At 41.0% G+C, this 23767-nt stretch overlaps 1 protein-coding gene and 1 long non-coding RNA gene across 20 annotated transcripts in view; both read right to left on the bottom strand.

Annotated features, from left to right (window-relative positions):
• EXOC4 (exocyst complex component 4) overlaps nt 1-23767 on the bottom strand; it is a 761664-nt gene that overhangs the window by 504041 nt on the left and 233856 nt on the right. Inside the window, exon 10 of one of the 19 annotated variants that reach the window (XM_036247098.1) lies at nt 17189-17473. The exons of the other annotated variants lie outside the window; for them this stretch is intronic. Coding sequence (XP_036102991.1) covers nt 17445-17473 — 29 coding nt within the window. The 3' untranslated portion in view covers nt 17189-17444. Of the gene's footprint in view, nt 1-17188; nt 17474-23767 lie in introns of those variants that run through there. 19 annotated transcript variants of the gene reach the window in all.
• Nucleotides 21512-22954, bottom strand: LOC118620074. The gene is made up of 3 exons (XR_004957364.1): nt 22736-22954; nt 21973-22100; nt 21512-21759 (listed from the first exon to the last, which is right to left on the bottom strand). It is a non-coding gene; the product is annotated as an uncharacterized LOC118620074 (long non-coding RNA).

The following is a 23767-nucleotide window of genomic DNA, read 5'->3' as shown; positions in this document are numbered from 1 at the left end:
AATAAGAATTTCTCAACAGCTTATATAACAATATTGCATTGGCCTCTCAAAGTAAAGAAAGAGCCAATTACTGGGGAAAAGAAAATAATGCACCAAACATATGTCTCTCCTGGCGGAAGAAGCTGAAGACACTGTACAATCCTTAGCAGCACTACAGGACCCATCGGCTACTGCTTAAGGACGCCGGCCCTTCAGGAACGAAAGGCAAGTCTCTCCTACTCCGGAACACTAGCTCGGGAAAAGAACTGATCAGACAGCAGGAAGCCCTTTCGAAAAGGGCTTCTTACTCTGGGATCCATGAATCAAATTCAAGAAGCACATGACCATGGATGAGGGACAAAACCAAGTTGTTACAAGTATCTCAAAATTACACTTCTGCTCATAACTGCTTTGAAAATATAGTATTATTAGACATGCCACTCGCTCTTGTTATTTACTATAACTGTATTTCAACAATTGGTTCCCCTTATACCTCCATGTACTTTTTAATGTATTTAACAACAGAAACTCCAGCAGAAATCCTATTATGAAGAAGAATTTTCTAAGAAAAACACATGCATTTCGTTCTCCTCTGAAATCCACAAATGGGTTGGGAAAGACCAACTTATTATTCTCACTTGTAAACTACAAACACACCTCTGAAAGCTGAGATGGCGCATGCGGTCTCAATAGGAACCATTTCCGCAGTCACTGTGACCTTGGGAAAATTAACTTCACAGCAGCGGCTGTTCCGGGAAAGGAAAGGCAGTGGGTGATGACACAGCGAACACACCACGGGAGTCACGTTCTCCTCAGCCCAACTGCTACCCAGGGACCACTAGGGGCACCACGAGGCACTCCAAGAACCTTGACCCTCTCAGTACCAAAGCAGTAACTAGCAAATAACCTGTGGTGAACAATTCAAGTGGCTGAATGTCACACTTACAAGACGGAATCGTTCAAAAGCTCTTGAACGATTTTAGAAATAGAAAGGATTTCAAATGCCCAGACAACAGAACACCTTTGTGAAATTCTAGACAGGAGATGAAAATAATTACAAACCAGTATGTTTATAATTATCAGGGATGTTTTGATAGTTCAATCTCTGCACACAGGGATATTTCTGAAACAGTGGCTTCTAAGTCAGATCATTTCAGGTTGCTAGGGGCGAGCTCATTATTGAGCGGACTCTACAGTAAGGTTTGAGTTGTCCGAGACCATGCTTTGCAGAAGCAGCGCAGTGAACTATGATCGCATTACATGGTTCCACCCAAACTAATGTAGAAGGAGCTATTGAGCATTAGTATATTTAAGCCCTTATTGAATTTAATATGTGGCGTGGACCTGAACAGAGGTCTGCACCAGCTAGCTAATCGCCTGCCATTTATGCCAAAAGACTCTAACTTCAAACTTTATTTCTGGCACGATCTTTTCTTCTGAACTACCCAGAAGTGGGTCGTTTCAAGCAACCAGTACAAAAGAGGCCATATCACAGTTGTTAACCAGAATTTTAACTCGGGGTGAATAACAATTACCACTACAATGCAGCTTCAGCTATTTCTTCATGGCATCTGACAAGAACAAACAAAGAGGACGGGGACACCCAGCAGCTTGAACTGGCTCCGAAATGCAATGTTGCAGATGCCCTTCAATGAGATCGTTCCTGAAAAGTCCCGAACAAACCAGTGGCCGTGGCTTTCGTGTGGCCACAGCAGAGATCCTGGGCAGACAGGCTATTTCATCCCAGTCCCCCGTAAAATGAAACTGCTTAAAACCATGTGTACGCAAGGACCTGACAGAGGGACGTTGCTGAGACGGTCTGTGCCTGCAACATGCTCCGCAGCTGAAAGAAACCCCACTTCCTTCTCTGAACAAAGAATTGTCTATATTCTACACCACTCTGTTATATGCTGCCCGGTTTTTTAAAAAAATCTGCACAGACAATTATGATTCAGTGAAAACAAAAATAGTGCCGCTATAATTGTGCCCAATGAGCCCAAAATATTAAACTTTTATTTTCGAGTATGGCTTTCATCACTCTCTCTGCCAGTGTAGTATGTATGATAATATATTACTTGTTATTCAGAAGGGAAGAGTTCCACACAAAACGAATGACTTCAATTGCCTGATAAATAAAACATGGATAAATGTCTTGGTAAAATAAATTAAAGGAGCATTTGTATTTGATCACTCCATCATATTACTGTCTTTATCTACAAGCAGAAGAAGGTGTTTCCTGAAATGCATTTGTGTCAAGTCCATGATGGAGAAAAATCACTACCAAGTTATGGCTGAGACTCAGACAAGTCACCCATTATGTACCTCAAAGACGTAGACACAGGAAAGGGACCAAACTCAGAAAAGATCATGGTGGCCCACGCCTGTAGTTGGGAGTTTGTTTGCAAGTTAGTTTAGGAAGTACTTTTGCTAGCTTGTCTATTTTCAAAATTAAGCTGTAACACTACTGAAGGTTGGTGCTCAACTCCTCCCTCACGTCTGAACACGTACTGACATGGCTGAGGGGAAGGCCTGTGCTGACTTCGATTTAACGACTAGGAGTCATGAGAAAAACTGCTTCAATCCATCTTTAAGGAAAGCTAAATCCACATCGTTATTATACTGTTCAAATGACAAACACATAAAAAATAGAACTGGAATAAATCACAAATAATAAACAATATATTTTGCTCAGGGGTGTAATTCTAGGTTATCTTTCATTCTTCCCATTGTTGTTGAAATGTAGTGAAGATAATACAAACTTCAAAAACTATAGAAATAGATATGAAACTCTTACTGTTTAAAAGAAAGCATCTTTGAACAGAAATGACAAAACTATATTCAGTGACAGAATCATAAAAGAAAAAGTTTTTCTCTTACATGCTATGGCAGAGTGATTTACAAACATAAAATCTTAATTATAACCAGCATTTATGATTAGGTAAAAAAAATCCTCCAATTTCTAAGGATTTCCAACTAGCATGGATTCCCATAGTGTGAACAGCTCTACAAGAATCATATTAAAATACCGACAGTAAGTGTATTCGATACAATAAAAGTTAAGCCTGATTCGTACAAATGCCACTCTGCCAATTTATAAACACTGTCATTTCCACTAGCCGGCATTACGTTGGCTCAGGTTACTATCCAGATCATGTAATGTATACAAAATAGCCCTGAGGGGTCAACATTCCACACAGCATCCTTTTATACACCGTCACCAACAATACTCATTTGCATTTGAAGCTTATTTTCCATCAAACCGGGGGTATCTGAACCCCATTCTTGGTTGATTTTTATGAGTAAATGGGGAAAGGCATGCATGAAACTCAAAACTCACTTTCTTGCTGGGGAGGAAAAGAGAGCAAAAGATAGGAAAAGAGAGTAAGGGAGGAGAGAAAGAGAAAAAGATGAAGAAAAGAAAGAGATGAACTAAGACAGGCAGGGTGAAGGCAAGACTTTGGGAGCTGAAAGGCAGAAGAATTAGCAGGGCAGCAGAAAGATCTCTGATAATTTATATACACTAATACTTTGTGTTACTTGCATTTATAATGCGACTCCCAATAACCATTCAGGTCTTTATTGCAATATATATTTCACCTTTTAAACAGTTAGCACCAAAATGCTACATCTGTACAGTAATTTAACTGAGCACCTTTCTCCCCTTTTCTTACACCGGCCTCACTCATTGATATGCATCTGTCAGCATGTCACACCTCAGTAAAACATGGGCCTCAAAATTCATTCTTTTTACACTCAGACATTACTCAGTTCCTTTGATGGGCTAGATTTTGTGCTTGGCCATATTTGTTGCAATAGTATTAAAAAAAATTTTTGGCTTTTAATTTACATATGTGTAAATTTGTAGAATTTTTATACTTTTATGTAGCAATATTAAATTATTCTTTCCTTCAGGGGTTCTTTTAAGCAAAAAGTCATTGTATTCCAAACATTTAACAAATATTTACTTTCACTTTCTTATTTTTTATGTTTTGATTTGTTACATTTACTCTTTTCACCATCTGTAACTAATTTTCGTCAAATAACATGACATGAATTAGAGAGAGATTTCTTCCTAAATTGTTTCAGTACTATTCGTTGGCTACATCCAACCCACGCTGAATTACCACACACTGTAAGTTCTTACAGAAACCGAGATGTCTCTGCTTCCTTTGGCCAGTGGTCTGTTCTACAAAGAGAACTCCATCTGAAAACTGCTTCCCAATGGCACTGGCTGGCCAACCTGAGCTCCTATAACACTCATCTTTTCTAAATTATCTACAATTCTCATTTGGAGGCTAATTAGACTGTAGTCAACTCTGCAAACGGTTCTGTTTATTTTCTTTTTTAAATTGATTTTAGGGAGAGGAACGGGGGAGGGAGTAAGAGGGAGAAGAGAGCGAGAGAAACATCTATGTGAGAGAGAAACATCGATCGGTTGCCTCCCATGCGTGCCCCGACCAGAGATCGAACCCACAACCTCGGTATGTGCCCTGACCAGGAGTCCATCCCACCACCTTTTGGTGCACAGGACGATGCTCCACCAACTGAGCTATACCAGCCAGTGCTTTGTTCATTTCCCATGAAGAAGTACCTAAGGATTCCTCTCTGGCTTGCTTCTTTTTCTTCTGATTACTTTTTTTAAAACTTTTCTCATGGTTAGAAAGGTAACACATACTTGTTTTTAAGTGTTTCATTTACATGTTTGAGGTTGTACTGAATATATAATTTTCCTTTATAACAAATATTTATTCTTGTTAAATACTTACAATATTTAAATGAATATTTAATACTTTCTAAAAATTAGATGAAATACCTACAATTTCTGTACTGTTAAGCATTTAGGCAACTGCCAACATTTCATTGCTACAGTGAATACACATTTTATTGTGAAACACATATAACATAAAAGGTTCCATTGTAACCATTTTGTAAGTGCACAGGTCAGTGACACTGGGAACTTTCACACTGTTGTGCAACCGTCATCATCATCCATCTCCAGAACTTTGTCACTGAAATGGGTGGACTATAATAAGAACTAGAATTCAATACTTGACTTTCAATCTGAACCTATCACTAATAATAAGCTGGTAAGAACAACAGAAAAGTTCAGAATACCCTTAGCCCAATACATCAGGAAAAAGTCCCCATATGCAGAGAATATAACTTACTGCTGTGTAATGAACATAGAACACTGCACGCCCGCCTGCAGGGCCCAGGCTGTTCTCAGCAGAGCGCCAAGTTCCCAGCGCCCTGAGTCTACGCCCTCAGGGCCTCACCGCTACCTCACCAACTGATAAATGTTAATCTACTGTTTATTACCCATTTCTGTGCTTTCATTATTGTGTTCTCTAGAATTTCAGTGCTTCGTGTTGTCTCCACAGACAACCTCTAAGTGTGGAGTGGGTGGCCTCTCATCCACTGTTTAGATACTGACGGGTTATCTGGTACTCTACAGAAGCATCTCTTTACCATTCATGCCAGAAAGAGATTTATCAGAAATTATCTGGAGGAATTTCTACTTGTTTTAAATATAGAAATGTTCCCATGAGTTGAATATCAGAACTAAATTAATCAAATTGAATTACATAGTAACAAATAATATCATGAATATATATAAATCACCTAGACCACTATCTAGATATAATCCTCAATAAATCTTACAAATCACACTACGTCCATAAATTAACAAGCATACGGGGCCCTGAGCTAGTCGGAAATGTGCTGGAAAAACACCACTCAGTGGAACGACCGATTTTGTTCTCTGCCCAATTACAGTCCAGCAATTTGGACAGCAGATACAACTCACATATATCCAGCAATTTCATGAATCCAGATAATAGTCAAGAATTGAAAGTAAACAAAAAGGGCCTCTCAGGGGACAAGACAGATGTTACAAATGTCATAAGTCTTACTACTCATCTCGGGTCTATTTACTTTTACTTTACACGAAGCAATGCTTTCTTATATCCAATTTCTAGGTCTAAAGAAAGAAAGAAAAACAAAGATTACTAGAAGAAAGTAAGCTAAGAGCAGAAGAGGCTGCCTGACAATAAGCAAAGATATAAAAAAAAAGAAAGAAAATTAAAGAGCAAACCGGAGAACACAAAGAGCCAGGATGCTGGATGATCTGAATCATGGAGACAAACACTTAAAGTTCAGTCTAGTTTACAGTTTGAAGTTCGTAACAACAACTCAAAATGATCAATAAAACGTTACATCACGTTTAAAATATTCTGTTCAAGAAAATGAGAAACACCGGAGAGCTTCTTCTCAAAAATAAATAAAGCTTTTAAAGATAAAAATAACATCAAGCATAGGGTCAAAAGTTTCATATACTTTATCTTCAATTCTAACTGCCTTTCTAACTAAAATATGTAATTACACACTGCCATTTAGAACTACAACATGGTTCTTACCTGCCGAACCATGTGAACAACCGAAACATCACACCTTGCGCATGACCAGGAGAATGCCAAACACCACCCTGTCCAGAAGGAACTGAACACAACGTCAGGACAGCACTCATTAGTCATTTGCAGTCCTGCGGGCCCTATATCACCCACGGGGCACTATGGCAAATCGCTGTAATGGTGAGATTTGTTTCTTATGTATGCTTTTAAAATAACTACTGCTTATATGCTTCCAGCGTTTAAATTTCTTAATTAAGGATTTCTTAATAGTATTTCATTTAATCCTCACAGCAACTCTATGAGGAAGTCGATAGCAAACTCTTCTAGAGATAAGGAAGTCAAAGATGAGCAGTTAGGAAACTTAACTAAGTTACCAGACTATTAAGCAGAAAAGTTAAGATTCAGAGCCATATCTAAATGCCTTATGTAGAACATATAAATATCAAAAAATCATTAAAGAGAAGAAAAAAACAACTCAATTTTAAAAAGTAGAAGAGAGGTCAAGGATCAAATAGTTTTAGTCTTATAATAATAATTCAATGAAAAAACTACAAATCCAAATAAATGTAGAAAATAATGCAAAACCTGGCCAGTAATCAGGTATACACTCCAGTCAAGTTTTTAAAAATTGATAAATCAAATGATGTCAGGGACCTAAAGAAATGGACACGTTCACTTGTGGAGGAAGTGTGAACTGGTAATATTTTTTGGAATGTAATTTGGTAGACTAGACAAAGTTTGAATAGGCATATCCATTTACCTAGGAATTCCTCCTGTATACATCTATTTTTTAAAAGATTTTTATGGAGAGAGGAAGGGAGACGGAGGGAGAAACATCATCAACGTGAGAATGAAACACTGACTGGCTGCCTCCTGCACGCCCTCCACCGGGGATCAAGCCCGCAACCTGGGCATGTGCCCCGACCAGGAAACAAACCAGCAACCTTTCAGCGCACAAGACAATGCCCAATGGGGCCACACCGGCCAGGGCTATACGATTACTTTTAAAGGAGTATTCACAAGTGTTCATAAAACTGTTCACTACAACGTTTCTGAAACAGCAAAGTCTGAAGACTGTGCGCATGTGCTACAATATAAAAAGCAACAGCAACCAGGAGGATGCCCACTAACTTCCTTACAATGGATAGCCTGGGCGGGGCAACCGGAGTGAAAGGTTGGAAGATTTTAACTTTTAACAAATCACACCAGTCAAATATGAACAACAATTTCAGGCATAAAACTCAAAAAAACACAAAGGTTTTACTTGAAAGAAAAAAAAAAATCTTACATTGAATCCCAACATATAAAACAAAGAAACAAAACCCTTCAGCCTCCTGGTTGAAGCTTTCAAGGGAAGGCTGGAATCACATGCAGTTAATTTCTTACACCTGTCAGGCTTCTAAGCATCTAAGAGACAAAGCTTTAAAACCTCTGGACCACATGAACTCAGAAGGTGCCGCCTGTACCACAGGACAACATGATATTTCTGAGGGGTTTAATATCACCAAGTCCACTGAAAACTCAGTCACGTGCATGAGGGCCTTCAGATTACCCGACCACTACCACGGAGTTTTATCTTCAACTTCAAGCAATCATACATCAAAATAAAATTTAAAAAATATGTCTTCCTAATCCATTTGGATATCCTAAGACATAGCCCATCATCCAACTGAAAATTAAATTACAACTACCAATTAAGCCAACTGCTACGGAAAAAGAGTATTTCTGAAAATATTTCTTCAGCATGTCTCCCATGTTAAAGAAACCCTAGTTGAGGAAGACTATTTTGAAACATTTACATACATTCACTGGACGAAGGTATAAAGAAAAGGAGTGTTCACGCGTCCTGTACTAAATGCCGCGCATGGGCAATGACTGCAGGTAGGTAAGCAGAAGACTTCAGCGGTGGTTAATGGCAATTAAGTTGAACACAACCATAAAATCGTAACAATTACAACTCCCAAAGAGAAATGTGGGAAGTTATCCAAGCTACTAATCATTTACAAAATTTTTTACATTATTTAAGGGAACCTAGCTATAGAACATCAAGTTTTTATTACACAGGCAAGCCATTAGAAAGAAATGTGAAACACTAATGTGATTTGCAATAGTACTACATTCTTAGAGGAACCAGAGTGAGCTTGGGGTACTCTCAGGAACCTGAGAGGTCTTGCAATAACCAAGGCCTACCAAGAAGGTTCATATAAGATGGAAATTCTTGGTGTTATATTAGAAAAATTTTCATGGCTCTGGTTCATTTCAAGTCATCAGAACAAGAAGTTTCCATTAAAGACAAGGTGTCTTGCCCTGGCCTGTTTGGCTCAGAGGTTAGAGGGTCGGAGGCCCCCGGGCCATTGAGTCATGGGTTCAGTTCCGGTCAAGGGCATGAACCTCGGTTGTGGTTTGTCCCCAGCCAGGCTGGGGTCGTGCACGAGGCAACCACTCGATGTGTCCCTCTCACATCAATGTTTCTCTCTCTCTTTCACTGTCTCTCCCTCCCTCCCACCTACGTGAAGACAAATAGAAAGGTATCCTCAGGTGAGGATTAAAAAATAAATAAAGAAAAAGTGCCCTTTATTAGCTGAAGATTGTTTTTCCTTGACCATTATCACAATGGTTGCCACAGATCTGTAATTCTAACTCAGGAACCGGTGTGGCTCAGCGGATTGAGTGCCATCCCATGGACTGAGAGGTCCCAGTTCGATTCCCAGTCAAGGCACATGCCTGGGTTGCAGGTTTGATCCCCAGTAGGGGGCATGTAGGAGGCAGCCGAATGATGTATCTCTTTCACATCGATGTTTCTCTCTCTCCCTTCCTCTCACTCTAAAAAATCAATAAAAACATTTAATAGAGTTAGAGACTATTAAACTCATAATTTTGGATATATTGGGCTCAAAACTGACAGAAGGGTACTAGAAGCAAAAACAAACATTTGAGCCTGGGCCAGTTTGGCTCAGTGGACCAAAGAGTTGTGGGTTCAATTCCAGTCAAGAACATGTACCTCAGTTGCAGTTCGATCCGAGGCCCTGGTTAGGGTCGTGCGTGAGGCAGCCAATTGATGTGTCTGTTTCACATTGACGTTTCGCTCACTCACTCCCTCTCTCTCTCGCTCTCCCCCTCCCTCCCTCTCTATCTGAAAATCAATGGAAGAATATCCTTGGGTGAGGATTAAAAACATTTTTTTTTTTTTTTAGTATGGTTACTGGGAATCATTAAGATGGCTTTTAGATGAGTTTTTTAAAAAGCTAATGGTGGAAGACAGTTATAGTTCTAAGCCTTAGCTATCTGTCCTCTCCCTATCTTATTCAAGGCACTCAACTCTCATAAGAAATCTTAGTCTTGAGTTTCTCTTCCTATTTATCCCTATTGTAACAGCTCAGCAACTCCAGCGTTTCCATCTACCACACAGAAGATTCATATATTTCAGTCTCTGACTTGAATCTCTCCCAAACCATTGTTTTGAATCCAGAGGTTTCAACCTTTCATTTCACTGGCCTACACCAACCATCATGCACATAAAAATCTAATTTCATATATTAGACTGATCAGGATAATAAGAAATGGGCTTCTTTGTTCCTACCCTTTTTCTGCTAGAATAGGATATCCTTATCAAATCAGGTATTTTAATGGAAAATGAAATTAAAGAATAGAGTTTCAGTCACTCGATAACAATGTAATTTTCCCAGTAGAAATTTCAATAATAATTAAATACTATCTATATACTTAAGAGTTAAATATCTATATCTATACAGATAGATATATGTAATCATGCATATAAACATACATTCAAACATAGAGTCAAACACTATTAAAGATTGATTATATGATACTTCGGAGTAAAAGCTATCTTTCCCCATCATCACCAGCAAAGATTTTTAAATAGCTTTCTTCCTGTCCGTCATCCACCACTACATAAACTGAGCACCTAGCAAACCAAACAAAGCAGAATGTTCCAGTACGACAGCTGACACCCTCGCCCACCATTGGGAATCCCAGGATGTAATAAGGCTATTACCAATTCCGAGCCTCTTAGAACAAACCACGTTACTTAGCTGATTTAGCTACACCAAACTAGAGGTTTTAAAAAGCTAACATTAGAGAAGTAAAAAAATAAATAAATAAATATATAGATAGATAAATATAGAATATCCATGGATTTTTCACTCCACTGAACAATAATCCTTGCTTTCTTTAGTGATTCATATTTCATTACTATGTCTCTCCTGATCAATTTTCCCCATTTTTAGACTTTCAATTATTTCTGCCTACCTTTTATACTTAAGTAAGCATTTAAATATAGCTATGTATGCATTTAGTTTACACTTCTTACAAAAGGGTATCATTCCGTGTGTTTTTATTGAAGTTATTTCATCGTTTTCTTCTATGAATAATAAGGCTCTCTGAGTGGGGAACTGATTTGTGTATGTACTTGTGAGTGTGTGTGAGCTTACACACAAACATATGTAATAACAGCATTTTGCAAACCTAATGAAACCTTGGCCCCTTCTGCCTGCCCTCATACGTCTGCACACAGTGCCAGGGTCACGGACTCCCTGAAGGCCACCCACGCACCCCTCCTCCAAAGTACCAACACACCAGTTCTGAATCCCTAATCCCTCTGTCCAGGTCCCTGTGTGATGGGCCTGGAAAACATCTATAAGCACAATGCTCTAAATTCTTTCAGCAAATGTTCAATGAGCAGCAAAACAGCATGTAGTGATCCACACTGAAAACCGGAAGATCAGCACTGAGGCTGACGGCTACAGAAAGGTAAGACCAATTCTCCAGCCTCTGGCTGTCAGTTCTTCCTTCTCCTTTCCCCAACCTGAACTGCAGACGGTGTGCACCCAGCCAGTGAGAGAGACTCTTCACCATCAAAAGGAGGAGGATTAAGCAAGACTGACAAAACTGAGAATCCACAGTGGGACTGGAATAATGATAGACTGGATCAATGACTCCTGTTCCTAAATCAGAGATGCTCTGGGGAGAAAAATGCAATGACCAAAAGCACTGATTACAGAGGCCATGGGGTCTCTTCCATTTACGGTTGGTGTGGTCCAGAAACTGCTTATGAAGCTGTTTTTAAAAACTGGCCGACGTGGCTCTCAGTTGGCTGGGTGTCTTCCCATGTGAGAGGTGGCCAATTGATGCTTCTCTCTCCTTCTCCCTTCTACTCTCTCTTAAAAACCAACAAAAATATTAAATAAATAAAACCCCAAGATTCTAAGAAAAGCTCCTATCTTCAGTCCCACCCTCACCTGCACCCTAGGAAGGGTTCCTCACCTGCGTTCCATCTTAGTACTGGATGCCAACAATTTCCCTAGTGTCAATGAACAGGCAGGCAGTCCATCAACAGCACCTATTGACAGCTTCAGATATTCTAAGTCATCATAAGTGCGAAAAATAGGGCAGTGAGGAGAAGGTTGAATGATTGAAAGTTACTGACAAGGTCCCTTTACTAAGGAACCTTAAAATCTAATGGATAGCCCTGGCCAGGTGGCCCAGTTGGTTGGTGCATTGTCTCAGTACACCGAGGTTGTGGGTTTGATCCACAGTCAGGGCACATACAAGAATCAACCAATGAATGTATAAATAAATGGAACAACAAATCGATGTTTCTTTCTGTCTCTGCCCAACCCTTCCTCTCTCTCTAAAATCAATTTTAAAAAATCTAATGAGTAAAGAGGAGAAGGATAACAGTTGTTCCCTGGCAGAGTGAGCTAACACAAAAGATGCATTGTTCTCTATTTCTCAATAAAACTGGATGTCCAAAATAAGAGAAGGTGACAAATATTTTCCAGAAGAAATGAATTTTCATGACATTGCATCTCCTGGTGGAGCACCAATTATGCTGATGACAGAATGCACTTTGTTTTACAGAACAGGAGGATGAGGTTGCCTTATTTCCTGCCTCAGGCTCTAAGCTTCACCAAGGTCACAGATCACTAAGTGGTCATCTGTGTCCTGAGATAACTCACTACTATGCCTTGAGTGGTTTCAAATCATTGAAAACATCAACAGCGATAGACCAAAAATAGTAAACCACCATTTAGAAGAGAAGATTTCTAATGAAAGAAATTTTGGCTTCTCTCTAAACATAAACACTTTCAGTATTTGTTAGCCACTGAATGTCTAAAAGACATTTATTAGAGGAAGACTGAACAGTAAGTAATAATGTGCCCTGGTCAGTTTGGCTCAGAGGTTAGAGTGTCAGCCCGAGAACCAGAGAGTCCGGGTTTCGGTTCCCGCTAAAGGCATGTGCCTCGGTTGCAGTTTGTCCCCGGCCCCAACTGGGGCCATGTGGGTGACAACCAGTCGATGTGTCTCTCTCACGTCGATGTTTCTCTCTCTCTTACCCCCTTCTCTCCCTCCCGCTCTGTCTGAAGATAAATGCAAAGTATCCTCGGGTGAGGATAAAAATAAAAATAAAAAAATAAGTAATAAAGCAGGAACAAAAAATACTGCTGTGCTTCTCAAACACATTCCAAGCAAATGTGTACAACAGATACTGTGCACAGCAAACAGGCCACTGAAGAACCAGGCATGTCAGGCTCTTGCATTTTGGGATTTTTGTTCTTTTCCTTCTTCTCTGAATTCTCCTCTGCTTTAACAGCAATCTCAGAATTAAAATCAAGAGACAATGTGTTTTTTTTTTTAACATATAATTTCACACTCCCCACCCCCGCTTTGCTGTCAAGTATCTGACCCTGGTTTGATAATCTCATTTCCTGAGAATCAAAAAGCTGGAAATTTGAGCTTCCTAGAGTGTTAATTGCAGCCCTGCTCCATTGCTAATCAAAAAATTGGGTGTTTTGCATGAAAATGCTTCTCTAATTAATTCTCAGTCATAAATCGCCCTGGTTTTAATAACCCCTCCTTGATTGGATAGCCTTTGAAGAGACAGTGCAGCTAATCCGCCAAACTAGAAAAAACACACGCGGAGGAAATAATAAGTGGGCTTACAAGGTACCGACTACATGATTGCATTAATACTGCCAAACCAGAAGCGCGAGTCTCCTTTCCGGGTTTTTCATGCCTCACCCTGCACCCCAGAAAAATAAACCATGAAATTAACAATCATGAACAAAGGCAGCTGTCAAAGAGGCCAGGCATCAGAAGTCAAATCTTTTCACCCTCCTTCCACAAAACACCTATTCCTATCATTTTTCAAAAAGAGGTTTCCCTTGACAGTGTCCCCCTAGAAACTGGAAATCCAGCAATGTCCACTTGTCACGTTGTCTATTTTAATAAGACAGAGTTTTTGCTTCCCTACTTTCTTCTTCTGACTGACAATACATTATCATACACATCCCTAAGAGGTGCTGAACTGAGTTTTCATTATCCAAAATGTCAAGATTCGTTTTGTCATTAGAGAACACAGCTGGTCTGTACCAGCAGCTCTTTGATTAATTCAAATGGAACAAGTCACCTACACATAACTTCATCTTCCCAAGACCAGGTCTTTCATTCTGCAAGTTTTAATTTACAGCTTGTCGGTTTAAGATACCATTTGCTGCTGTGGAGGCGCTCAAAGGAAAACAGATAGTCTTAATTAGCAGCACTTTGCATTAATCTTGTGATTACTAATAAGGCCACAATTGGTCATTTTTAGCCTCAGAGCAGGACTTATCTAGAACTCACTCTCTGCTGTTTGATAATATTACACAAACTCTCAGAAGATGCTGGAATAATGATTCTTTTTAGTAAGCACTATTTTTAACATATAAGCAAATACACGCATGGCTTTCCAGCTGACTTGTACAATGGTCAATCTGTGTTCTCTATACTAAAAATCTTCATGGAGGTAGATATAAAAAAAGTTATTCCAAAAGAAATGACTAAATAACAGGTCGCAATTATCGTAACAAGAGAAAAGGGATTTGAGGTTGATACTAATTTGGATATCGAATGCTCAAACCCAGTTACAGCCTTCTACGTTGATAAGACATTACATTAAAATGCACAGGCCACCACAATGAGATACCGCTGTACAACCATCAGAATGTCTGAAATTAAAAAGACGGACAATACCAAGTGTTGGCCTATGCTGCTGGTGAGAATATAAAATGATACTCTCACTTTAGAAAACTGGCAGTTTCTTAAAGTGAAATCTACACCAACCATGTGACCCAGCAATGCTACTGCTAGGTGTTCCCCGGGAGAATTGAACATATGCGTCCCGCCCTGGCTGGCAGCTGGAGCGTCGGCCTGTGGACCAGAGAGTCCCAGGTTCGGTTCCCAATAGGGGCATGTACCAAAAAAAAAAAGAAAGAAAAAAGAAAATATGCATCCCATACAAAACTCCTACATGAATGTTTAGAGTAGCATTATTCACAATAACCGAACACCGGAAACTATCCAAACATGCACCAGCTGGAAGAACAAATGATGTGGTATCCCCGCGTCTGTTGTGGTATCTCCACATATCTGGATGGAGATACCACACAGAGTACTACTCAGTACACAAACAACTCATATACACAACGAATTAGATGAATGGCAAAATGTCGAATGAAAGAAGCCAGCCATAAAACTGTACATTGTATGATTCCACGTATATAAAACATAGAAATTGCAAGGTAATCTATTGTGACATTAATGATTTCAGTAGTTAAGTAGGGCTAGGAATGGAGGGGAAAACAGGGACCCACAAAAGAACATAAGGAAACTTTTGGGTGACGAAAATGTTCTATATCTTGACAGGTGTACAGATCTAACAAAATGCATCCAATTGTTCATTTTACTTGAATATGGCTTACTGTATGTAAACTATATCAATAAAGTAGAAAATTGCACAAGCCATTCCAAATGCAAGTTATTCTGCAAAGCCTATATAATACAACTATTACATTAATATTATCTTAATATTATATGAAGTCAACTTTATCATTTATAGGTTGTGTGACTTTGGTCAAGTTACGTAACTTCTTCTATGAGCCATGCTTGTCTTAGCCATAAAAAATTAGAAAATAAGGCCTACCTGACAAAATGAGTGTAAGATTCAAGTGATAAAGTATGCACATAAACACACGAAAAATGCCATCTCAGTAACCTCACCCTCTTCTCTCAAAAAAATATAGTTCCCTTGTCCTGACCAGTTTGGCTCAGCTGTTAGAGCATTGGCTGCAGATGGAAGGGTGGCAGGTTTGCTTCCCAGTCAAGGGCATGTTCCTGAGTTGCAAGTTCAATCCCCGGCCCTGGTCAGGATTGTGCAGGAGGCAACCAATCGCTCGCGCTCGCTCGCTCGCGTGCTCTCTCTCTCTCCCCCCTCCCTCCCTTCCACTCTAATAAATAATGAAAAAATATCCTCAGGTGAGGGTTAACAAATATATATATATATATATATATAAAATATTTCCCCTTATCTTCCTTCTTAATATAATTTATCTATGACATATTCATGTACCTCCTCAAGTATTATTATATTACATTAGAAAAAGCTGTAAACTTGGAAAGACCTAAGCTTCTGTCTAGCTCACCATCTGGTTAATGTGTAATACTGAACTTCTTTGCATTTGTAAAAAGCATGACTATTGATTGGGTGGTTACTACATGCCTGACACTGTACAAGGAGCTTGGTATGTAAGGGAAACTCAACTCATGTGGTTCCTGCCTGCATGGAACATAAAATAAATGATACGCATTGTAAACACGCAACAATTAATTGATTAATTTTAAGTATGCCATGTGCTACAAACAATAAAGCTAACCTAGTGGGGGAGATAGGGTGGGGGGAAAATTTAAACCAACAAAACCAAAAAAGTGTCCCTAAGGAAGTAACAGTTCAGAGGATAAATGAAGATACCCGAGATAACTTTCTTGGACCCCTGGCTGTCCCTGGTAAGCTCCCGGTAAGCACTTAATGAGCATCACAGAGACCTTCCCACAAAGCAGAGACAAGCCAATGCGCAAGGAGGCCCAGGCCTGCGGGAATGACGCGGCTGGCGGAGACGGGCCCAGGAGAGGCTGCATGGAAGTGGTGGCCAGATCACACAGAACCTCACTGGGCTTATTCAAGACATGGGTCTCAGAACCAAGGACATAAGGAATCACAAACTTGACATCACTCTGGTTCCAGTATAATGAATGCTTTGGAAGGTTCAAGACACAGGCAGGAACAACCCAGAGGAGGTGGCATTAAGGCCCTGGGCGAGGTGAGAGACTCTGAAAAAGAGACGAGCCAGGTCTGTAGGGGTAGGTGGGCTGGGGGCGGTATCAGTAGGTCTGGGAATAGACTGACTGCGTGAAGCAAAGATGGAAGACAAGGATGACTTCCAAGGTTAGAGATGGTCAGTTCACAGGGTCACTGCACTGTAAGAAGAGCAGGTTTGGGGCGGTGGGGAGAAGGCGTGGTCGTGACTGTGATTGGACATGTTCAGGGTCAGTGCCCATGACACAGCCCAGGGAGGTCACAGAATCTGTACTGCTTGCCTCAGAGGGTTAGGATGATGCTTTTTGTTTTATGTAGAGAGAAATTATTATACATTTTAAAACTGACATTTTATACTATAAAGCTCGCAGAACCGGATCTCCAGCCTTTCTCAAAGTCCCCCACAGCTCCCACAGGCAGGCAGAGAACGGGAAGGGACGGTCACTAAGACTGACATCTGGAGTATATCTGGGGAAGGAGGAGTAAGGGTGGTTCTTTCCCTCGCGTCCTGTAAGAGAACCAGCCTATCCCCTAGTCTGAGAGAATATTCGAGTGTCTCATAGGAAGAATCATGGAGTATTCAGATTGGGTTTTCTGCTACATGGAACAAATTACCACAAACTTAGCAGCTTAAAACAACTCACATTTACTGCCTCACTAATCCTGTGGGTCAGCAGTGCAGGCATGGTTAGCTGGGTACTGTGCTCAGGGTCTTGCTAGGCTGAGATCACGGTGTCAGTCAAGGCTGCAACCTCAGCTGCAGCCGTTTTCCTGCTGGCTGTTGGAAGGACAGGGGTCACTCTAAGCCCCTAGGCACCACCCGCAGGTCCTTGCCACATGGCCCATTCTTCTCACATGGATGACTTCTTCAAGGCTGGCATCCGCTACTGCCTCGGCTCACGTGATTAGGTCAGGCTCACCAAGGATGCTCTCCCTTATAATTAAGTCAGAGGCAAATCATTAGGGACTTTAATCACATCTGCAGAATCCCATCATGGTTTCCACATGATGAAAGCTAATCATGGGAGTGATACTCCATCATATTAACAGATCCAGCCCACACACAACGGGAGGAATTATAAAGGTCATGGTTCATTGGTGTCATTTTACAATTTTGCCTACCACGTGGGAATAAGCAAAAAAGATATTCAAAATAGAAAGCCAAAAAAACAAAACAAACAGCAAACAGGGAAGAGAGGCTATATCTATACATTCTACCTCAAAAGTGCTAGCATATTAGTGGGTGATTTCTAGCAAGAAAGACTACCCAAGAATCCTGGATAAAACTACACACACGTCAGTCAGGACATCCTAGGAGGAAAAGAAGGTCACTGTAATCCATGGTTTGGGATACAGCCTGTCAAGTGAATGATCGGCATCCAGAAACTCCTGCCAGACTGAGGGGAGGGGAAAGAGGCAGAAGAAGGAAAAGCTGACTCTTTTTTTTTAATATGGCAGACTACACATCCACCAGAACAATGGAACCTAGGCTGATAAACAGCACAGTCATGAGAATATACAACTGAATTCTCATGCAATTTCTCTAATTTTAAAATGCCTGTTAGTCTCTTTAAAGCTAAACACAGTCTTCTCATGACCCAGTAATTCCACTCCTCGGTATATCCCCAAGACAGATGCATGCATATGTACAAAAACTATAATTTATAATAGCCCCAAAGTGGAAATAATAATTTTCTATTAATAGGAGCAAAAATATATTGCCTATAATCATACAATGGAATACTATATAGCAATAAAAACAAGCTAATACATTAAAAAATACAAATGAATCTCACAGATATTATGTTGAGCAAAAGAAACTAGATACACTTGACATTGTATATAATTACATTTATGTAGAGTTAAAGAATAGGCAAAACTATTAACAGTGTTAGCATGAGAAATCACATTGGTGGCTACCTTGGGGTGAGGGATGGGGGTGGAAAGTTACATGAGAAAACCTTGAGGGCGGTAGGTTAACATACAGGCAAAAAGTTGACCGTACATTTAAAAGTCCTTTACACACTTACTGTTGGTATATTCTATATAATATTAAGCGAAATGTAATAAAATGATAATAATAAAAAATAAGGGAGGAGAAAAAAGGATTCAGTTCATAGGCAACTAAAAGGTCATGTGTTAGACACAATTTCTGTTTATATAATATATATTATATAAATCTCAAAGTGTAAAATGAAACTACTATAGCTAAAAACTAGAACACCATCTAAAACTGAGCTAATTATTCCCCATGGGCATTATATTATAATCATTTAAATTATCTGTGGAGTAAAACTCAGAGTTAGTGACACTGGAGATGAAGACGATTCTGAAGGGAAATGGCCACTTCCACTAGGGCCTGAATATTGATCTCTGGAGTGGACACGAGCGGGAAGAGCAGCTCACTGGAGAGCCACTGAGCGCCGCCTGTTGCTGAGAGATGTGGGAATTGCACCCAGACCAGCACAACGAATGCCACGCACTTAACATGACAAGATGGGCCGGTCACTCAGGTAACCCTTATACTCAGTCCTCTCACTGAAAGGACTTCTGTTAAAGAAGAAAACAGAGGACCAAAAAAAGTTTCTAAAGACCATTCTAGGGATGTCTACTTGAATTTATTTGTCCCTTAGCATACTTAGTCATTCATTCATTTTAAAACATTTATTAAGTCCGGCCGGTGTGGCTCACTGGTTGAGCATGGACCCAAGTACCAAGAGGTCACTGGCTTCATTCCCAGTCAGGGCACATGCCCAGGGTGTGGGCCCGATCCCCAGTGGGGGGCATGCAGGAGGCGGCCAATTGATGTTCTCTCATCGATGTTTCTGTCTCTCTCTTACTTCCTCTCTCTCTAAAATCAATAAAGGAAAAAAGAAAATTAAAAAAACAAACACACATTTATTGAGTGTCTCCAATGTGTGCAGAATGCTAAGCACTGCAAGGCCACAGATACATTAACAACAGTTAACATTTACTCAGTACTTACTATATGCCAGGCACAGTTCTGAACATTTTACATGTTTGAATTCACTTTGTCCTCATTATGGCCCTATGATGTAGGTATATTTTCTGTTCCGTTTACAGAAAATAACTTCACACATCAAGGAGTTAATTTGTCCAAATTCACCCAGGTAGGAAGCCAGACCGAGAGACCACACTCTGAACCTCCAACTCTTCCTCAGACTTAGACAGGAAAAGATAGTGACCGAGTAGCTGAGACTCAAGAAGCACAGAGCTTTGGGCAGAATGAGAGTCACAGAAATAATCTAGTTTCTCTTTACAACTGAGAAAACTGGTTAAAAGTGGCTTGCACAAAATCAAAGAGCAAAGTATTAAGAAAGATGGACAGTAACTTGATTTTAATAATAAAAATCCAGAGTACATTGCAGAATAAAAATTGAAGAATTCATTTCTTCATAGACTAAAAGGAGGACTAAAATCAACAGAGCCACCAAAGCCTGGAAAGGAGAAAGTAGTATTTGCAAATATTAGGAGGAGGAGGAAGGAGGGAAGAAAGCCTTAACTCCAACATTTCTGGACTTAGGAAGCAGAATGGCCATAGGGAGTCAAGAACCTCCAAATGCCTTCAACAAAGGGAGCTGATGGTAGATTAGATTAGATACCATCATAATAGATTACAGAGATCTAAAGAAAACTAAAAATATCTACCGAGTCACCAGACCAGAACAGTAGCTCAACCAAGATGCCTCTCTCTTGCTCAAACTCCACCCAGAAGAATCACCATGTCCAACTGATTCTACCATTTAGCTTCTGGATCTGTTCCCACCTCTCCATGCTCACTGCCTTCTAAAAAGCTGGTATAGCCCTGGCCAGTTTGGCTCAGTGGTAAAGCATCAGCCCGTGGACCAATGAGTCGAGAGTTTGATTCCAGCCAAGGGCACCTACCTCGGTAGTCGCTCATCCCCAACCCTGGTCGAGGTCCTGGGGAGGCAACCAGTCGATGTGTTCCTCTCACTTTGATGTTTCTCTCTCTCTCTCCCTCTCTCTCCCTCCCACTCTATCTATAAATAGAAAAACATCCTGGGGTGAGGATTAAAAAATAAATAAAAAGCTGGCATAATGCTCTGTGAACTCTCATGTGAATAACGCAACATGCCTCGCAACATGCCTCTGTGACTGCAGTCTCAGTATGCAACGTGTCCTCAGACAGTCACCAGAAGATTTTAAAGTGACATTTGATTATGTCACTGTCCTGCTCTAGACCCTTACGGGACTCTTTATCACCCACAGGACAAAGGCCATTCTTCTTACTGTTGCACCAGGTCCTTTGAGATCCACCCACCTGTCTCCCTTGCCCAGGCCCAATCTTCCCCTACACGCAATGCTCTCACGTGTGTGTGTGTGTGTGTGTGTGTGTGTGTGTTGTTTTACATCTTCTCCCTACTTGCAGTGACTGCCCTTGCCCTGGCCAGTCTGGTGAACCCTTCTCCAATTTCTCCTTCACATCCCCAAAGTACTTATTCGTGAAAACTGTCTATTTGAATGTTGTCTTTGCAGCTCCTAGAACTCTCCCATATTCCGATGTCCCAGGAGCAGGCTCTCCAATATAACTGGCCTAGAAATGGTGAGTGTATGTTGCTGTCTACAACATGTCAATGGACACTTCCAACAACCCTGAGAAATGACCTAATTATACAAATGAATAACCTAGGGCTCAGAGAGGTACAGGGACTGGCCTAGTAAGAGCAGGATGAGCCATAGGTTTCCTTTCCACTGGCCACGATGTTCCCCAAGCTACTCCAAGCACAAACAGCGCACCAATATTCCACGTGTGAACATCACCCACCAAGTGAACAAGGATATGTAAATTAGTTAACTGGTGCTGAAATCAGACATGAATGTGCAAACAAACAGGGACTTATTTGAGCTAAATTTCATGAATATGCAAACGAACTGGCTGCAATTCAGCGGATGTCATCACAATTCTAGAAATGAACACCCTATATTGTGACTATTACAATACAGGGTGGGACAAAAGTAGGTTTACACTTGTGCTTATGGGAAATAACACAAGCGTTACTAATAAAAGAATGAGCTCTGCATTTTGTGTACTCACAGCGGGAAACCCACTTCTGCCCCATGCCGTACGTGCACACTCACCCCAAAACTACAAGCTGGAAACCGGAAGTGAGCACACAGCACTCTGCAATCTCCGTACCAAACCAAGCTGCCCTTTGCAGTCCAAGCCGAAAAGCTGCCCTGGAATTAGATCAGGCTGGTCCTTCATGATCCAGCCCTGTCAGTATCTCCAGCCCAACCTACCAGGTGCAGTCTGACACAATACACTACAATAACTGCATGTAAAACAAAGGTGTTTTTCCTATGGGACTTTCCATAATAAAGTGGCATGGCTAGATTACTTGAACACCATTCAGAAAATCCAGTATGTGATTACATTTAGTTTTTGCTCACTTGTAATAATGGCTGTTATTTTCCTGCCATCACCAGTACATCAGTAGCTCCTATCAGTTCTTAATCTCTTATTGTTATAATGAGCAATGGCCAAAGCCATTCACAGCAGCTTTGGTGTCCTTTCTATGCTGAAAGAAACAGATTATAATCAGTGGCGGTCTTATATACACACCCTGACTTCCTTTAATTAGAAAAAGTTATAACCAAGTCATGTTGTGAAACCAGAAAAGCTACACTCTCACTTTCATCCATTTATCCCTGCCATGCCCACTGCCTGAAATGCCACCCCTTCTTTATCTGAAAAGCTTCTCTTCATCCTTTTTATACAGCTTGAAACGGAAACACTTATGAACACCTCCCTGCTCTCCCATCTTGCGTGCACATCTCGGTTACATTTCCACAGCGCCACCGTGATGTGTCGCACGGGCTGTGACCGCTTGTCTGCATGTTGAACTAATTAGGCTATCTAAAAGTAGGGCTGCAAAGTAACACAGAACCAAAACACTCGAGACTCAAGATAGTTTATTCTTCTCTCACAGAGGCGTCTGGAACGGCACTGTGGCTCCGGTCGTCTGGGGTGTGACATAGTCTCCTTGCCCTGCCACCCCGACGGCGCTCTCACCCGCCCGTCTAAGGTGGCCCATGGCCACATTTCACTCGTACTGTGTGTGTGAACATCCTCATGCTAGCGCCGGGCCGGGGGGGAGCCTGCTCCTTCCCTGTAAAGGTGAGACCTGAAGAGACACACATCCAGTTCACTCACTCTCTATTGTAAGAATTAAATCACACGTTCATGGGTGGCCGCGATGAAAGCCGAGAAATGTTTGTATTTTGAACGGTCATGTGTCCAGCGGAAACTCAGAGGCTCTATTAATACAGAGGAAGGGAAAACACATGCGGGCACAAGTGCCCGTCTCCGTGACACAGTCATGGTCCTTTTCCCTTCTTTTGCCCTTTAAGACAAAACTTGGTTCTGTTCATTATTGCATCCCCAAGTCCCGGTGAAGGGTCATGGTGAAATAAACATCATAAACCTGTACAGATTCAACAGAGAAGCAGAAAGTCCTAGAAAACATGGGCAACAATACATAACAGCTGCTGGCTTCACTTGATGCTCAGTCCTGAGAACCCAGATAGAGGGCCAGGGCCGGTGGGGCGGGGCCTCCTGTGGGAAGCTGTTCTCATGGACTGCCTGAGGCAGAGCACAGGCTGGGTAAGGGCCTGGAGCTGGACTTTCAGTGGGAGGGTGCAGCCAAACAACCAACGCAGGGTCCCAGAGAACTCCAGATTTGGTTTAGATTTCATAATGGAAATATTACCTGACATACATGGTTTTATCTCTGAAGATTTAAAATTTTTAAGAGGTGGTTACATTTCTACTGTTTATAAAATGTATATATAAGAATATAGAACATTTCCACAGTTTTAAAAATAAAACAGGAGCCCTGGCCAGTGTGGCTCGGTGATTAGAGCGTGGGGCCGCGGACCAGAGTCAGAGTCGCAGGTTGTACTCCAGTCAAGGGCACGTACCTCGACCGCAGTTCATCCCTGACCCCAGTCAGGGTCGTGCAGGAGGCAACCCGTCAATGTGTCTCTCTCACATGGATCTCTCTCTCTCTCTCTCTCTCTCTCTCCACCCTCCCCTCCTCTCTCCCCCCCTCCCTCCCTTCCTCCTTCCCTCCTTCTCACTCTATCTGGAGATAAATGGAAAAATGACTTCAGCTGAGGATTAAAAAAATAAAACAAGAAACAGTTTTCTACCACTCAGCGTAAGGAACAAATCTGTAGCATTGTC

This window comes from Molossus molossus, unplaced genomic scaffold (genome assembly GCF_014108415.1).
Source record: "Molossus molossus isolate mMolMol1 unplaced genomic scaffold, mMolMol1.p scaffold_m16_p_7, whole genome shotgun sequence".
In the NCBI taxonomy this organism is placed as follows: Eukaryota; Metazoa; Chordata; class Mammalia; order Chiroptera; family Molossidae; genus Molossus; species Molossus molossus.
This window is presented reverse-complemented; position numbering and strand designations above follow the sequence as displayed.